This window comes from Cardiocondyla obscurior, linkage group LG04 (assembly GCF_019399895.1).
Source record: "Cardiocondyla obscurior isolate alpha-2009 linkage group LG04, Cobs3.1, whole genome shotgun sequence".
Lineage (NCBI taxonomy): Eukaryota > Metazoa > Arthropoda > Insecta > Hymenoptera > Formicidae > Cardiocondyla > Cardiocondyla obscurior.
Window position 1 is genome coordinate 8,161,709 of NC_091867.1, and position 17,699 is coordinate 8,179,407.

The 17,699-nt window shown below is 41.7% G+C and overlaps 3 protein-coding genes across 6 annotated transcripts in view; 2 read left to right on the top strand and 1 right to left on the bottom strand.

Moving 5' to 3' along the window:
- Positions 1 to 17,699, bottom strand: part of LOC139102038 (cuticular protein 19) — a 171,177-nt gene that overhangs the window by 87,061 nt on the left and 66,417 nt on the right. The window lies entirely within an intron of this gene.
- On the top strand, positions 1,930 to 5,395 carry Cpr27 (cuticular protein 27). 2 transcript variants are annotated; one of them, XM_070655206.1, is made up of 4 exons: positions 1,930 to 2,382; positions 3,074 to 3,171; positions 3,390 to 3,788; positions 4,173 to 5,395. In XM_070655206.1, exons 1-4 carry the CDS (start codon positions 2,371 to 2,373, stop codon positions 4,387 to 4,389), a joined length of 726 nt encoding a protein of 241 aa, XP_070511307.1. In that variant the 5' UTR covers positions 1,930 to 2,370; the 3' UTR covers positions 4,390 to 5,395. The 2 variants fall into 2 exon arrangements, with proteins under 2 accessions (XP_070511307.1, XP_070511306.1); XM_070655205.1 differs by lacking the exon at positions 1,930 to 2,382 and having other exon boundaries at positions 2,391 to 3,171.
- Positions 7,231 to 13,835, top strand: Cpr97ea (cuticular protein 97Ea). Its single transcript, XM_070655238.1, has 2 exons — positions 7,231 to 9,697; positions 11,765 to 13,835. Exons 1-2 carry the CDS (start codon positions 9,680 to 9,682, stop codon positions 12,641 to 12,643), a joined length of 897 nt encoding a protein of 298 aa, XP_070511339.1. The 5' UTR covers positions 7,231 to 9,679; the 3' UTR covers positions 12,644 to 13,835.

Genomic DNA, 17,699 nt, shown 5'->3' on the forward strand with positions numbered 1-17,699 from the left:
ATATTCGCAATCGCGTACTGTGATAACGTAAAATTATCTACGGTATCAAGATCCATTGATAATTTAATATTTATTTTTCATAACCTTATTAAGTCGCGTACTATTTATTTTTTTATTTACTTCATGCCTAACGCTTTTTCTTTTATTAATCTTATAATTCTGAAATACTATAATTAATCAATTTAGAGAATTGCTTTGTAAAATAAAATTAAAAAATTAACGCATTATTTTTTTTCCCGCCACGTTTGCAGTATAAATACTTCGAAGAAATAGATTTCAAGCTAGAAGTTCTATTTGGTACGTGAGAATAATACAAATCTAAACGTACACACTTACGTAATATTCATTATTCATTAGAAAATAATTGTACGCAATCCGCGTTACGAGCGAAAAACTCGGTGAAATTAAAATTCGCTTTCCGTCTTGGAGTTGCCGCATCGATTCGCAAGGTTTTTCGCGGAAAGCGGATGTTCATTGTCTTCATCGACGTGGTCATTCACGCGGCGAGAGCTGTCACGTAAGAATTATACCTTACGACACACGCAACAACATTGCACAAAGATATAACGAGTGTGACATGCGATCAATGAGACGGGTAATAAACTCTCCAGTTACGGCTGTCACTCAATTGCAAAGGAATACCGGTCGCTTTGTTTGTCATTGCCTGAATGTAAATTCCGGATCACCGTCCTTACATACTTTCACCCGCCACGTTTCCCCGAGAACAATGCAATCGCAATATTTTCGCGCGACAATCTGTCCGTCTTCAGAGTCGCAGAAACCATTTTTCTCAATAACGTCCACTTACTCGCTCGTTTATTTATAAATCGAGTAATTTCGCGCAGAAACCGGTCGCGCCAAACCAATATACCGAGCGACAATATGCATGCAAAAAAAAATATAAAACATTTTGACCGCGTTAAATAAAAAATATTTTTCGAAGACAAGCGAAAGCATTTTTACGAGATTTCGCACCGGGTTGAATTTATTTCAGAGCTTTATTCCAAATCGCTGCGGGTGAAAGATAATTAGCGGTGAATTAGTACGATCGGCGCTATTATGTTCGCACCGTACGTTTCTCACGGCGGCGAAAACCACGCTGCAAGGTGGTAAAAGCAGTAGATTTTATTACGTTGCGATATTCCGCATCACCCTTGTTGTGCTGCCGAGCTAAATGTCAAGATGTTCTCTCGTATGATCGGAAAAGTTCTGGGTTAACCTGACGATTCGTATAATTATATAATCGATGCTCGTAGCTTGTGCAAGTATACGTCAAAATCATTAGGTTACCGCGGGCATTACGGAGTGAAAAATAGGTATATAGGACTCGGTTCGTCGAAGTAGTCGAGTTCGTTTGCGAATAAACACGCATGTGTGCAAATATATTTTAATGGAGAATATTTAACATCGCGGAACCGAACGATCTTTAAGAAAGAAATTTTTGGAGTTTAATGATTGGTAATTAAAATGTCAGTTCGTGCCGCTCGAGCATTTAACGTCGGGATCGCTGAAATCCGCGCGGTTTAAGTCCACAGCAAGAAACGTATCTCGCGGATGCAGACATCCTTGAGATGAAAATACAAGAGGGTCTCCACTCGCGCTGCGAAATTACGTCTGAAAATCAAGGGCGTTTTGAGTGGTCAAGGGCTCATGTCGGGCGTCGTGTTGCGCTTGCATGTCTGCCAGTCATTTAAACAACGTCGAGAAATTACTTGTCATCGATTGCAATATGCATCTCGCCCGAGTAACGCGTAATTTTCTTTTTCGCTGAATTTCTTCAGGTTAAAAAATAACAGAGTTATTATTTCAAAAACATAATCACGTCTGGCGAAGGAGCATCGTTATAGAGAAGAATAAACAAGTGTGATTCGCTTCTTTTTTTTTTTTTTTTTTTTTACGTTAATTTACATAAAAACTAACTGATGATAATATTAAGACAGGAAACAGAGAAAAACTCGTTTACTTGATTTATTACGTGTACGTATTAACATATTGGAAAGTTTGAAAAGACTACGGACGTAACTCTGAATCATCGCGTGCAGTAATTTAAACCTACGATAAACTCACCGCGCTTATTTATAAACGTTCAATAATCATCGCCTCATTTGTCGGTGCCAATTTGTACTTACGCCACGCATCGCGCTCGATAGTTACGTGCAGTTTTGTCGTCAATGAAAATCGGAAGAGCCCGGGAGATGCAATAGAAATTTTCAATCTCTTTGTAAGGTAAGCTCGCGTGCTGAGGTTGAGGCGGAGGTCGGGCCCATGGGCGGGCCCCGCCGCTCCCGAAGGGGACCTATATAAGTAGACTCGCTCGGCGTATAGCGCGATCCTATAACACAATCACTTCTGCCTCATCACCAACCAGACATGCGTCTTCTCGTGAGTAGCGCTACTCCTCTTTCTCCTAAAACCCGTTTCATTCATTCGTACGCAACAAGTGCTGGACACCGCGGCAATTAGTCCGCGAAGGGAAACTTAATTCCGATAATTGTGCGCATACCTGTAAGCGATGCTAATTGTGTGCTAATTAATAGTGGGATGGCGAGATAAATTGGAATATGTAAGAGTGAAATTTGTTTTTTTCTTCTTTCCATTTTCTTTTTTTTTAATTCCGTGAATAAAATTGACTTTATGAGATTATGTTAATTTCAGTGAAAGACTTGACGCATACGAGTCTTGTAGAAAATTGTATAAAAAGGTGCGTGTTACGTTATTGCTACGAATTTCTTTTTTAATCTGTCCACGGGTAAAAGAATTACAATGTGTGTATAATAAAGGGTTTTAGAATGTTAACTAATTTCAATGATCAGCGATTAAATTGTTGCTATTTGATTATTATCGATTGATTATCATTAAAAGCGATGTATATTCTGTAAAGAATATTTCTGTAAAGAAGCGTGTATCGACAAATTTTAAATTTTACGTGGTTATTTATTGAAAAAAAAAATTAGCAGAAAATTGTAATGGCACGTCTTCGCGCGATCTCGACACCGACTTTCCTCGAATGCGCGTAGGCCATTGGAAAGTGTTCCGAATACCAATTCGTTTTTACGCAAATGCGTGTCACCAGGTGCTGTTTCTCTTGTTTTGCCTCGGCCTTGCGGTCGCTCAGTACGATCAACCGTATCCTGTGACTACACCGGTGCCTATCTTAAAACAGATTAACAAGTAAGTGCTAGATCGGCATTACGTAAACGAATGCAAACGGCAACGTAACGAATACCTCTGAATTTCTTTTCGATGTGAAAGTTATTTTGTTAAAATAACATTACTTTTTACGACTTTTCCTCCGGGCTTTAACTTCACTTTCTCAATTCTGACAAAATTCCGGCGGCGTGCACATACGGCTAGGATCCCCGAAATATGAACTCGTCGATTTTCAACAGGCACAACGAAGATGGTAGCTACAGTTACGGTTTCGAGGCGGCGGATGGCTCGTACAAGATCGAGTCCAAATACCCAACCGGCGAAGTTTACGGTAAGTACGGGTTCGTGGACGACTCCGGGAATGTGCGGGAGATCGAGTACGGAGCGTCTAAGCGCGGCTTCGAGCCGGTTGGTCCTGGGATAAACGTGCCCCCGCCAACCTTGACCGGCAACAGCATCAACGGCAACGCGAACGAACCCGAAGACGATGGGCAATATCGCGAAGATCCGTCGATCTACCATACCGATCCGCGCTTCACCAATGGAGAACGTTACGATGTGCCACCGCAATATAAACAGCAACTGATATCGTACAACGTGCCGCAATCAGTTGCACCGGCTGCTTACAATCAACTGAAGTGAGTCGCAATTTTTTAAATCATCTGAGATACTTCAAAAATCTGATACACAAGAAACTTAAGAGTTAAGTGACAATGAGTCGCAGCAAGGATTAATTATTTCTACTAAAAGTATGACAATTGAGAATCAATATTTCTATGCGCTCTCTGTATTAGAGCTTACGATTTTACTCGATCGAATCATTTGAATTAAAACACACGCGAAGATCGGCCCATCGCGGAGAAACGCGGAGCGATAACGAGCGGGCTAAATGTCAAGTGAATCACTGAAAGTACAGAGATCGTGACTTGCTCAACTTGCCGGGAAATCGGTCGTACCTCCGAGCTTCGGCGGGAATGGGAAAGGAAATATCGGCTGACCCAATTTCTTTTTTGGCTTTTTAGATACAACGCGCCCGCCGATTACGAGCCGACGACGGTAAGTCCGCGGTTCCAGCCGGAATATCGACCAAAATATCGATCGCAGTACAAACCGCAGTATCGAGGTCAACAGCTGCAGTCCGCATATCCTTCGCCCGCAATTGCAGCCGTCCCTCAAGGACATTCCGCGACCAGCATCGACGTCAATGCCGGATTGGCATCTTACACGGTTAATTACTAACGATAAAGAAAGAGGGAGAAAGTCGTGCAATCGTACATGTTGCACGTGTACATATGTTATTTATAGATATTCTGCGATCGCTGCGTTCCGAGTACTCATTAAATTATCGCACGTAAAAAGTTAAATTAGTGTCGCCGTCGGAATATTTTCGACAACGCACTGAGTTAGTGGTCATTTAAGGATAAACTGCATATGTAGACACTATGATTAGTTTAGATATAATCCTGATACATATTTTAGACCGTTGCTAACGCGAGTTCCGAATGAGACACAGTGTCTTCTACCTCTGGTTCTCCAATGTTTTCCTCTTCCGGTCTCTACCTCTTTAACTAAAAACTTAGCAGTGGCTCTTCTACGATTTACTTGTTCTCAATTTCTACTTGCACATCTTTCCCTATCTCTACTAATTTTATTTCGCAATTACGCGAAGTAATATGCGTAGAATGCATCGATATACAACTGAATGATTTAATCCTGATCGATTTATTAATAAATTCAAGTTATGTGTATCAATACGTGCACCGATAAAATAAGGATTTCTAAATTCCCGCGACTGCAGACGTTAAAATGTAAAAAAACGTTGCGTTAAAAACGCAATTAACATTTTTTTCCCCCCCCGGCGCACGAAGAACGCCATCGGGCTACATCGGGGCACGCCCAAGAATTTTATCGTTGTGTAACATCTAAAGACATGACATGCTACCTTCGCACTCGGCCTTTCCGAATGCGCGTACAATAAAAATTCACGTGCATTGCGGTGGATCAGATCCGGATCTTACCTCCACGTTCTTTTGAATTCTCTATCTTCGACAGGCCTCGCTCTCTGCATAATCACTAATCATATTCATTCGAATAATAATCTGGTATCACATTTAAATTCATAAAAAAAAAAAAAAATAATTTTTTTAGAACCGACATATTATAAGTTAAGACACGAAAATAAATCCTAACTTTGTATTACGAAAGATGTAATATTTTCAATAAAGCACGACGTCGCTTCAGCTTTTATCTCGATTTTTTATAATTATAACTATGAATAAACGGACATAACAGGAACAGTTGACTTGTACTGGCATCACGTTTCAGCTTCTGGTTTAGGATCCTAATCTCCACGCATGGGGCTTACATGTCGCGCATACCTGATACGTGGAGAGTGCCACGGACCACCGCCCAAGTCCACCTTTCACAATATAATCCGCGATCAAGTCGATTCTCGTCTAGATCAGCGTGTACCGCTCAATCAAACACATGTGTATCGAAAGCATCAATTCCACGGGAGAAAACATTGACACAGCTACTTCTAAATCTCCGCAAATACAATAGAATCATTAAAAGATTATATTAAGTCGGGATTAGGTTGTACATGTACAATAAAATTAAAGAAATAAAAATAAAAATGTATTCTACACATAACCCATAAAAAAAAAATTAAATTTGTAAATTATTATATTAAATTTAATATTCCGCGACCACAATTAATTACCGCAAATGCACGTATAGAACGTGCATACCTCTTGCAACGTAACGATATTTACAGAAAAAAAAAGTTATATTGTTAAGAAAGAAAGTAACACGCAATTGTCACGCGTGATGACTCGTCGATACCTGACGATCGAGTTTTCATTCCCCTTGTTTTCGATACGCATTTTATCGAGGCGCGACACGCGTGCACGCAGTGTATCGCGATTCCGCGTTCACTCTCCAGACATTCTGATGCAAGGCGTGGTGCGACGGTCCGGTGCACCAGATGTCGGCAGAACTTGCTTTCCTTTATCGGCGTAATGAACACGTATAACTTTCCTCTTTTTGTCGCGCCGCTACATAATTATAAAACAAGTCGAATCGCGCTAAGTCAACCGAAAGTCATTTGTATCTCTTATTAAAACGCGATACTGCATTAAGATATGAATACTCTAATATTTTTCAATATTTTTCATTATTTTTAAATAGTACCTTTTTCATTTCTACAGGGCGTCTACGTTGCGTTGCAATTTGTCGAGTCATAATATAAATATCAGTAATCGTCGAGTAAAAAAAAGAACTCTTTCTTTTTTTTTAACGGACATTTAGTATTTATTTCGTGACATGCATTAGTAATGATTTCTCGTGTGATTTAAACAATTTGTATCCTTTAATGCATTGCTGCGTAACAAAATGTAAGTCATAACTCGACAAATTTAATTTTATTTAATTGACAAGTTTTACATCGCGTACTTCAATACGAAAATAATAACTTTTGGAAAAGTTACTCAAAGAATATCTCACCGTACTTTTCAATACGGAATATCTTATAACGTAACGTAGATATTACAGTTGTTGCTATGTAATAAAATAATTTATACGTAATTGTGAGCACTGGTTTTCTTTTCCAAATACGCACGCGTGCCACAACGACCGGGCGGCTTTTACATTTTAGATAGTGCAAACGTTAATCACATCACCTTCTCTTACTAGCAAACGTCAAACACATCGTCCAGTTTTTGCGGGTTTAAGATCCAGTTTCTGCGCGTATGTGCCGTCGTTAAGCTCGGTCAATTCTTTTCGACTGTTGCATAAAAATAGAAAGTCGTAACGTCAATCAATAGAAGCTGCTGGGCGAATCGTCGTTGGGTGGTTGAAAAAAAAAAAAAAAAACTACGCGCCTTGTTTGAGCCACAAAGTGTCGTTTTATTTCCATCGCAACCATGTCCGTGACAATTTTACAATGAAAATGAGGGTGCGAGACTATAATGCGAGATTTAAAAAATTAATAAATAAATAAGAAAATTGCGCAATTACAAGCGGCATTGCTAGACGTCCTACGATATCAAGAAATTAATTCAACCTAAGATGATGATCTATATCGGTAAATGTCAGGGCTAGCGGCTGTGCGACCAGCAAACTGTTTTCGTAGGGAGAGACTCGTGAAAGGCGACGTTTGCACTTCAGTAAATTATACAGATTTCTGTACGTGTGCTTTCATCATGTATTGCGAGTGAGTAATATTTTTTTTTTTTTAATTGTGGAAAAAAATTTGCAAAGAGATTTAATCGAAATTTTTATGAATATTATTAAAATATTCGCTTGACCGAACTTTGTAATACTACAACGGTGTATTTGGAAAAGTTAACCTGTTCGTGTTAAATAAAATCCAATGTCTGAATCCAATCGGTTCATTATACGAATTTTTTGTTCCCCGGTTGTAAAAAAATTGACCGATATATCTCCTTTCACCGGACGGCATTGGAGCAACCGCGAAATCTTCGGCGAAACGAAATTGTAAATGCAGACATAATCTGAGTCGTTCACGGACGATTATCGCGGGTCTTAATCGTGGGGTATGTCTCGTGGAAGTCATCATTAAGCCACGCACACCATAATACGTCGTAATCGCCTTGAAAACCTTGAGGACGAAATTGTATTACATAATTATTCGAAATAAAACAGTTTCCGAGTCTACTATAATTTTTTTTCTTTTTTTTTAATCTTTTTAATAACTGTCTAATGCTTGTGCCATATTGTATTTTAACGCAAAAAGCGTGACATATCACTTCGCAGAATATTAAGGAAATTTATTAGAATTAAATTAAAATAATCTCCAAGTCGTCGACACATTATCGATATCAATTGGCGCGTGACGTGGCGAGAAAAATTAGCTAACGAAATAAGAGACGGGAATATCGGTCGATTGGTTGGTCGGCCGTTTAATATGTCGATAGAAAGTTACAAAATACCGATCCACCGCATAATTTCGCAGGCGGAACCCATGCGATTCGCGTGTTTCGTAAAAGCATCGGGTGAAAACATCACGAGTGCTGACCGGTTGATCGGCCCGCAAAGGCCGTACTCCATTTTACCGAATCGCTACTCAACCTTGCTTTCGGTCAGTTCAAGGAGACGAATGCGAGTCACGCCATTATAATTTAAAAGCTCAATGTCGCGCTCTTATTTATAAACCACGTGAAATCGAACGGCGCGAGCCGTACGTTGTTTAAAAGTCCCTCGTTTTAAAGTCTCCCCCTTCCGTATACGATACACGTGTTTTATATATATAAAAAAAAAAATCTGTGGAAATGATGCGATTAAGATCACCGCGGAGAATCACAACAGATTACTTCTCCATAAGTTGATATTTATTCTGTCGATATTTGATTTTCAAATATGTGTAATCAAATCAGGGTGGGGCCACATGTAATAACACTTTCTCTTTTTCAAGATACTACTTAAGCGAGAGTGAGTGTCGCGGGGCAGAACGTATTGTTGAGATTGATATTACATAAACCCCGATGCCTCAAATTGCGGTCAATTACTTGATCGTCTACGCGAACGATCTTGTACAATTTATATGCTCGCAGGAAATACGTGATTTCGTAGGAAGTGCCTTCGATTGCGACTTTCAAATTAATTTTGGAATGTATAAAATATGTGTTTAGCGTAGTTATACAGACATGCGTGACACAGGAGTTGCAAAACCCGTCAAGTTGGTGGTCCAATACTGGCTTGAAAATCGCTTCGCGGGGAGAAAAAGACTGAGCGACACACCGACGTAGATAAAATGGTTCGGTTTTTACAATTTAGCGACCGGGAGGCGAGACGGTGACCAGTGATAAGAACGAGCGCACTCGTCAAATTATTTGAAACGGTGCTCCTGCGTAATTTCTCTCTCGTGGCCCCGATCTATACCTCTATCGCCTCAGTTTTACATAATATCTTACCTTAGAAACTCGGCACACCAGTTTCACAAAACCGATCCAATTTTTCGTCGGTGACGACGTTACATGATCGCCGGCTACGAATATCTAAGCGTCATTTATTCCGTTCATTCAAGAAGATGTCGTTGAACGAAGAGAAGTCGGTTCGGCCGAGCGCCGTTAATTCACGAGCCGTTTCGATTTCAGCGGAGTACACAACTCGATGGGAACGAATAATCTTTCAGAGTCGACCTGACGCGAGAATTACGCTCGCGTAATGACGAAACCCAAACGATATTCGATCCGCGAATCACCCAACCGAGCAGCGGGGCTCGCGGATTTTCCAGATTCTCGAGAAACCAGAACACGCTGGTGGGGAATATTTAGGGGATATAAGGTGCTGTGAGACAAGGCGAGCATACGTACGTACAGAAGTACGAATAGATAGTGAAAGTCCCCCGGAGCGAACAGGAGTGTAGAGGAAGGGATCGGGGGGCTCGCAGGAACGGGGGGGCTCCAGTAAGGTATATGAGGGCCTCAGTTCGAGCAATCGCCGGTACTCTAGCCTCGCTGCCTACTTACATTCACACACACTAACACAACCACCGCCGGGAAACACGATGCGCACCCTCGCGACGGTACGTATCTGAGTGCACCATCATCGTCTCGTCATTGTTCCTCTCGCGGATCTTGGCTTGGAAAAAAAAAAAAAGAAAGAAAGAAAGAAAGAAAGAAAATTCCTACAGCTGCAAGCGTGAAAGCGGAAATCGCGTGTGATGTGACTGTGGCTGTGATAAGTGCATACTCGTATCGTGAGTTCGGAAAATTAACAATCCTAAAGAATATTATACTTTTTACATCCCGCCTTTAGAGAGGAAATCGAAAACGAAATCTTTTAACAGGATCTTTATGCTCCTCTCGACTTTCTATTCTTTATGCGACTTTGCCTGCTGGTCGCGTAGAATGTCGCGATTTTACTACAGATGTTAAAACCTGTACGATTTAACGGCGTTGAAGAAGAAATCTCGAAATCGCAAAATGATGAATAACGATCCAGCGATAATGCCGGTAGCCGCGATTTTCTTTAAAGTTTTCGCTATCTTCCCCGGCTCAATTTATGTTCCGCTTTATATTTCTTTTTGTTACTTAAGAATCAGGATTCTAATGTTATTCATTGGAATCGTTAAGCCCGGCGCGCAAGAAGCGAAGCGAAAAACAGTATCAATGCGTAGGCTTGGCCGCGTTGCGCAACTTTCGTGATCTCGTTTCCTACTTTCTTCCACGTCGTGGAAAAATTTATTAAGGTTTCACCTATTATGAACCACGCGGGGATGCATTTATTTTTATAGCGCGCCCACTGGCGCTTGCGGAAAGGCGATTATATAATTCGTCATTACGTTCGAGGCGGTCGCGTGCGATGACCGACGAGAGAGAATACAGAGTTCTCGAGGTCGGTTGCACCAGCATCGGTTAATCATGGTTAATTAACTGTTAGCCGTAGACATGCGCCGCACAAGACAATCTTCTTTCATTTCTTTCTTTTTTTTTCTCCGTTTTCCTTGCCACGATAATAGTCCGGATTCTCAAAAATTATTTTCTACTATTTTCCACCGTCTTTTCCTCGGTAGAAATTTGTATGCGAAAGAAAATGCAGTTTGCTTACAAGTTAAATTCACCAAGAGCATATTGAGAAAATAAACGTGTGTAAAAATGCGGAGAACGGAAGTAAAGATTGCGAATTAATAACGGGGTTACTTGCACTAATATTTGCGCGCACGTATGCAAAATAGCTGTCGCGCGGGGAAATACGAGTTTCTAGTGGCGAGTCAATGTAAGATAACGACGTAACAGGCGTAACAACGTGGCATAATGTGATAAGAGAGCAAACAAATTTCACGACACGGTGATTTAATTAGTAGTTTATGCAATTAATTTAAATCAGTTAACTAAGGCCGGCTCGGTTAATCCCTTCTCTCGACATTTCACGCTTATTTGGAGTTACAGGAAGCGTACTATGCAGATCGAGGAAATTAATTATTCCTCGTTAATTTTAGAATCGGCACGCGGGCGTAACTGGTAATGAATACGAGCGCGCACGGTCACGCGTGAACGATATGCGATTAATAACTTGATTTATCGGTTTTCGCACGTCGGGGTAAATTCCGCGACGCGAGATCCGTATCGCCGTCGCGGAATCTCGGTTCTTTTCAGACTCCGCGGACCTATTCTATGTCGCAACGTTATTGACGTGACTGACGGTTAAGGCTCTGCTCGATAGGATAAGGAAGATTCGTCACGCGATAATCTGACGATTACATTTCACGAAGAATTCGTAACTGTATCGAATCTCGACGCCTTTCATACATTTGTAACTTTCGAAAAATATTGATTATTAAATCACGAAAGCTAGAAAGTTATTAAGTAACTAAGAAAGCAAAGTTAAATCGAGATAATAATGTGGCTTTGGTTATAATTCTTATTTAATTGTGACTCAATTTACATGATTAAATTGAGCAGAAATAAATCTTGCAGCTAAGCGAGACGTAAAAAAAAAAAAAAAAAAAAAAAAAAGGGCAGTTAAAAGCTTTCTATAAAATACTAATGCGCAAGCAGTCAGCAATGGTGCGTGCCGAGTATATTAACTAGTAATACATGGCAAAAAAAAAAAAAAAAAGCAATGACCTAAAGACACTTCCGCGTTTCAGGTAGCAACGGTGGTTACCGCGCTGCTGGCGGTGTCGGCACAGCAGTACCAGCCCGGCGGCAATTACGTTGACGATTATGCCCAGTACGACTCCCAGCGGCCAAGCCAGCCGACTCCACGTAGTTACGCGACCGACGCCGTGCCGGATCGTCAATCGGCCGCGCCAGCTAACGCGAAGCCTACACCGGTGGCGATCCTGAAGCAAATCAATCGTCACAACGAGGACGGCTCGTATACGTACGGTTTTGAAGGCGCGGATGGCTCCTTCAAGATCGAGACTAAGCTACCAACTGGCGACGTGAAGGGCAAATACGGCTTTGTCGACGACACCGGCAAGGTCCGCATAGTCGAGTACGGGGCAAACCAGTACGGTTTCCAGCCGGCCGGTGAGGGAATTACCGTCGCTCCGCCGACCCTGGTCGACGAGACTACCAGTAAGGAGGCACTCGAAGCCCAGGCCTACGAAGAGTATCAAGAACAGCAAAGACGGCAACAGCTGGCCACGCGTCCAGCTTATCAACAGCAATCTCACACCCAGGCGGTGTACGCTCCCGCGCAGGTAGCCCCGAGCAGACCTGCCCTTCCTAAATCGCCTATTTTCACCCCGGCCGCCGCGGGACCGCAACAATCTCTACTGCCACAAGGCGCCTACAATGAGCCAGCACCGGCCTCGCAGCTCTACAATCAAGGACCAGCTCAGTTCAGCCCGTCGCCAAACCAAGCGGCCGCTCAGTTCAACCCGTCGCCGAATCAAGCGCCCGAGGGCCGCCAGCCGCAGACCCGCAGCGGCGGCGGTATCCTGGACCAACTCGCCAGGGACTACGCTCTGCCTCAGGGAGTGGCGCCGCCGTTGCACGACATCAGCTTCGGCTACTACTAGGCCGTCTAGTCCTGCCTCTTTGCCTACCGACGAGTAGCGGGATCTAGGATCAACCGTTGGCGCCTCAACAAATTTTTGCATTTCGTTCAATCGTACTATACGAAAATCTCTTGTATTTTTTATTTTTTATTTTCTTTCCGTAGGCTAGATCTTACACGTAGAATTTAATTTTGGTGTTCATAGCAATTAAGAGCTATTGAGATCTCGAATGTTACACGATTGATCCTAGATTCGACTGCTCGTCCCGGTTGCATGTTGGTCTTGTATGTATTTTATTCGTGAATGGGACGCGTCGGCGATTTATCGTAAATCGCAGTGTGATTCACTCTTATACCGAAGTGGACGACGCTGTGATTGATGATCGCCGTGAGTAAATCGCCCATTACATTCGGAAGTTGAGAATCATTAGTATATTGGCATCTAATATCGCAAATTAAATGATAAAACTCCATTTCATCTGCATAACACGATTTTTATATTTATATTTAATTAAATAATAATTAAAGATATGTATCTGTGAGATTAAAAAAAAAAGAAAAAAGATAAATTTTTATACTTTAAATTGTATCATTTCATCCAGAAGTAAACTGTGATAAATTAACAGAAAAAAAATAAAAAAAAAAAACAAAAAATTTTTGATAAAAATTAATACATCGTTGTAAATTGTATTTTCAGCCTTATTATATTTCCTTTTCTCGATTTTAAAGATGAAGTAAAAGAATTGTTCGTACGTAAAAACAAATTAAATCTTCAACAAGGAGATAAACGCCAAAGTCTAAGTTCTCAACTTCTTACCTCGATTATCTTTTTTTTTTTTTTTTCACAAATATCCATCGAATTACGACATTAGAAGATAATATTTGACGTCATTTTTTTATCACTCATTAAAATTATTACTACACATATCATTACTTGTTCGAGAATTATTCGGAATAACAATCAATTGCACGACTTAAGTTGTAAAAAGAACAAAAGATGTAAATAAAATTTCTCATCCTTCCTTTCGGCGGGCGTTCGCCTCTGCGGCAGAAAACGCTTTCGCGCTGAGAAACAAGCCATTGGAATACTGTTGCAATTAATTACAATTGCGACGAGAGTCCCGCGAGAATGTTATGTTAATTGGGCGTGCTTACTATTGTAACTAGATTATTGTAAGGTAATTTGAGTGGAATAAAGTGAGGCCAATACTAAATTCCACTGTCTGTCTTGTGGAACGCAAAAGAAAAAAAAAAAAATTTCTGTATAATGCCGATGTGACGAGATTTCCTGATTTCACCTTTCCAATTACGTTCCTCATTAGGCTTCAAGCCTTTCGATGCTCGTATTTGTTGAACGCACAAAAGAACAGAACGTAGTTACATCTTCGCTTGAATATACTTCCAGTAATTAACACTCAATTCTAAATTACCAATTTGTTCTTCACGTTTATAAACGTGGCAAAGATACTTAAATTATTAAAGAGAATACGCAGATAATAATTTCTATAATTTTATAAAAATATTTTATCATTAAAAATATTTTTATTTTTTTATTTTTTATTCGATCCGTTCAACGTACGCAAAATATGGTTTAAAAACGCCTGATGCGATGACAACCAAAGTCACAGTGTTGCAAGAACGGCTGTATCCGGCTGCAATTTCATCTTCGCCCTATTTTGACTTCCAAGGATTACGAAATGCCGCGGGTAAGTATAAACCGGTCCGATTTCTCACAGGTGAAAATTTTCGCATCGCACGGAGAACGCCCGATCTTTATTTTCAGCTTTTTGATTCCCTTCAGGCAACCAAATTTTTCGCGTGTTCCCACATGTTGCTCTCGCAAATAATTCCCGGTTTCTTCGGCGTTTCGACACAGCGATTCGGCAAACACTTCTCGAAACATTCCGCTACTTTCGGAGATATCCGTCACAATTGAGTCTTGTTACGGCGAACAAAGGGGTTCTACTTTCGTTCTCAGAAAGTCTCAAGGTGAACGAGCCGGCGCGATACGTCTCCGCCTTCAAAAGTTCCCGGCGATCGGTCGCAAAAAGTGCGTGCGCGCTACGAGTTATTACGTATTGTAAAGCCGATCGATAAAACGCGACCTTGCTGGCCCCGCAATTTTCGCCATTACTTCCTGCATCTTTCGTAACAAATAATCAGAAATATCTTTATGCGGCGTTCCTCTATTGATCGCATCGATTGTCTGTTCTTCGCGCCATAAAAACAGCGCGTTTTGTAAGCGTTATCTCAATCGTTATTACCCCAATCGTTTCGCGCGTGTATAATTTTCTGCGAGCGGACTTTGCTTCTTTTTCTTTTTAGCGTATTCAAGGGTACCCGATAATCACGCGTTTGCATTATTTATGCCGTTGTTTCGCGCATTTCAAGGGCCGTCGGATAAATATTCCTGTACCATCGGCCATTTCAGGCCGCGAGGCGAAGAAGACTCGCGAACTCGCGCGCACCTGTTTATCAATGAAGGGTGTTGGGGCATTTAATATAACCACCGCGTTCACGGTTGCGGGACCTAACCGTGGCGAGACGTATCCTGGCGTAGCGCCAAACGATCGCGTCATAACGTACCTTTGTGCAAGGTGGGCATTACTTCATGCACGTTGACCTTCTCGCATGCAAAGAGATAGCAGCCGCGACGCGGATGCGGCGGTGCCTGACCGACAGCTATCGCGCGTAAAAGCGGCGCCGGCGTAAAATGTACGCATTGACACTCACGCCTTAGAAAGCAGCGAGACGCAGTGCCGAGATAGCCGGCAATTATCGCAATCTTAATTTCCCCGTAGAATCTCAATTATTCTTATTGACTCGCTCGCTCGATCGCGGGCCAACGATAGCGCGCGACGCGACGACGAGGTGGAACACGACTCGCGCTATAAAATTCGTAATGAAGGAAAATCACCCGTGGCACGCGAAATTATACACGCTACTCGTAACGGACCGTTGACTTGTCAGCCAGGCGAGTCACGCAAAACGTTCCGTCGGGTTTCAACATTAGACGGCAAAGCTGGCAGGCTTCACCTACCTCGGCTAAATTTATGCTCCCCCCATCGACGTTGCACAAAATCAACGATAACATTGACGCAAGCGATCGTGACTTTTAATCGAGACTCGCTCGGGAAAAATTCGGCGAGGCATAATTGAAACTCTTCTGACCTGACTTTGTTCGGCCAAACGCGGCTCTTATTCGCGTTCGCTAAACTTCGAATAATACGTATACATCGTAATACATTTAAATAGCATGTAAACCATTCTAACAGCTCTAATATTAACAAGAAAATTTTATATAAACGCACGATGGAGCGATATACCATCCGAATAAATTTTTACGTAATACCAGAAATAAAACTGATTAAATTACGGAGTAGCACGCAAGGTACAAGGGAATAACGAAGATATGTGTAACGCTCTTGTAAACACTTAGACCGGACCTGCGAGTGTGAAAATAGCCTCGTGAAAATAACTTTCCCCTTCGAAAGTTTTAAGACGGTCAGCTGAGCGCCATGGAATCCGTTCGCGATCGCGTCAGGATGTAGCATTGATAATCAACTCTGCGCACGTTTAAAATCGATACGATTCTCTGTATATTATTCTAAATATATATCGCAAAGGATTATAAGTCCAACAAATTAAAATATTCGCGGTCTGTAAAAAAATTTTGCCAAAGCTTAAAGAAAGAAAATTTTCTTACAATTAGTTATCGATAGCAGCGATGGTCTAGCGAGTGAAAACGATATTGCACCTGTTTAATGAAACCGAATTAATTGTACAAGACTCGTTTATTATTCCCGGGTGATTTTATTTTCGCCACAACATTGCGTACTGGCGCAACGACGCCGCTACGACTGGCCAAGGCATGCGGCAGAAAATGCCGCAGCATTGATAATGAACCGTGTGCCTAGGCACGTGCCCCTGCTTGCGTGGAGATGAATCGATGCCTCGAGAAGTAATAACATCGTGCACCACGTTCCGGTGCGGTGCCGGCGCCGCGAGCGTATCCATTCGCCTCGTCTTTCCCATTGATGATACCGAAAGCGAACTCGAATACGCCTCCGTCAGACCTAATGAAAGCGAGCGAATGCGATTTCTTCCTGAGAAACCGGCTTTCGTGATATTGGCATAAATAATCCCGGAGCGGAATAAGATTCGTCGATGCTGCAACACATATATCGCTAATTCATCCCGCCGTGAAGTTTTACGATAATTTCACAGAAATTTGAAAGCCGACTGCGAAAGTCGCCGATATGTATTTCGACGGAATTGGAATCTTTCTACTAGATTACTTCCACCAATTTCGCACGGCGCTCACGTTATAATATAATTAACGCAGCTAATGCCGGCATTTGCGTGATCACGTACCCTGAGCATCGCATCGATTCAAAATCGTTTCTTTTTTCGAATTTATCAATTTCGCCGTTCGCTGCCTTGCGTTATTATGATTCCGATAAACTGGCAAGACGCATGCACACGGCGCCGAATCGATAACTATATCGATTATGCTAAGTGCACTTCCGTTCGTAATATAACACAACGAGCGAAAGCGTATCGCCATCTTCTAGGCTTCACGTAGATCGGCGCGGATGCTTCGTAACTGTCTTAAGAAATAGGAACATCAATTACCCCGCGACTCTCCCGAATTAATATACATCGTTCTCGCGCGGCGCCTGAATGCGATATTAGCCGCTCTACCCGGCTCCTCCGTCACTTTCTTCTTCTCGCCGGTGCGTACGTGTACCAGTTCTCGCTCTTCGCGTACTAGTAGATTAATATCGAGACCGCTTCGGTTGATATTACTATCAACGTCTGTTGCGCGATAAACCTGGCAGATCGTATCGCACATTATTTCACTCCCGTAAAAATCGTTATTGGAAAATCTCGAGATCTCGAATAGAAAACGTTATTAATTATTGACTCACGGGACTTTACGTCCGGAGATCGTTTTCTTAACTAAGCAGAATTAAACGCATTGTTTTACGAATATATTTATTATGTATTGTTCTTTTTTTTTAATATTCCATCAATTTTGATTGAAAATATTAGATACGCAATATATTATTATATAA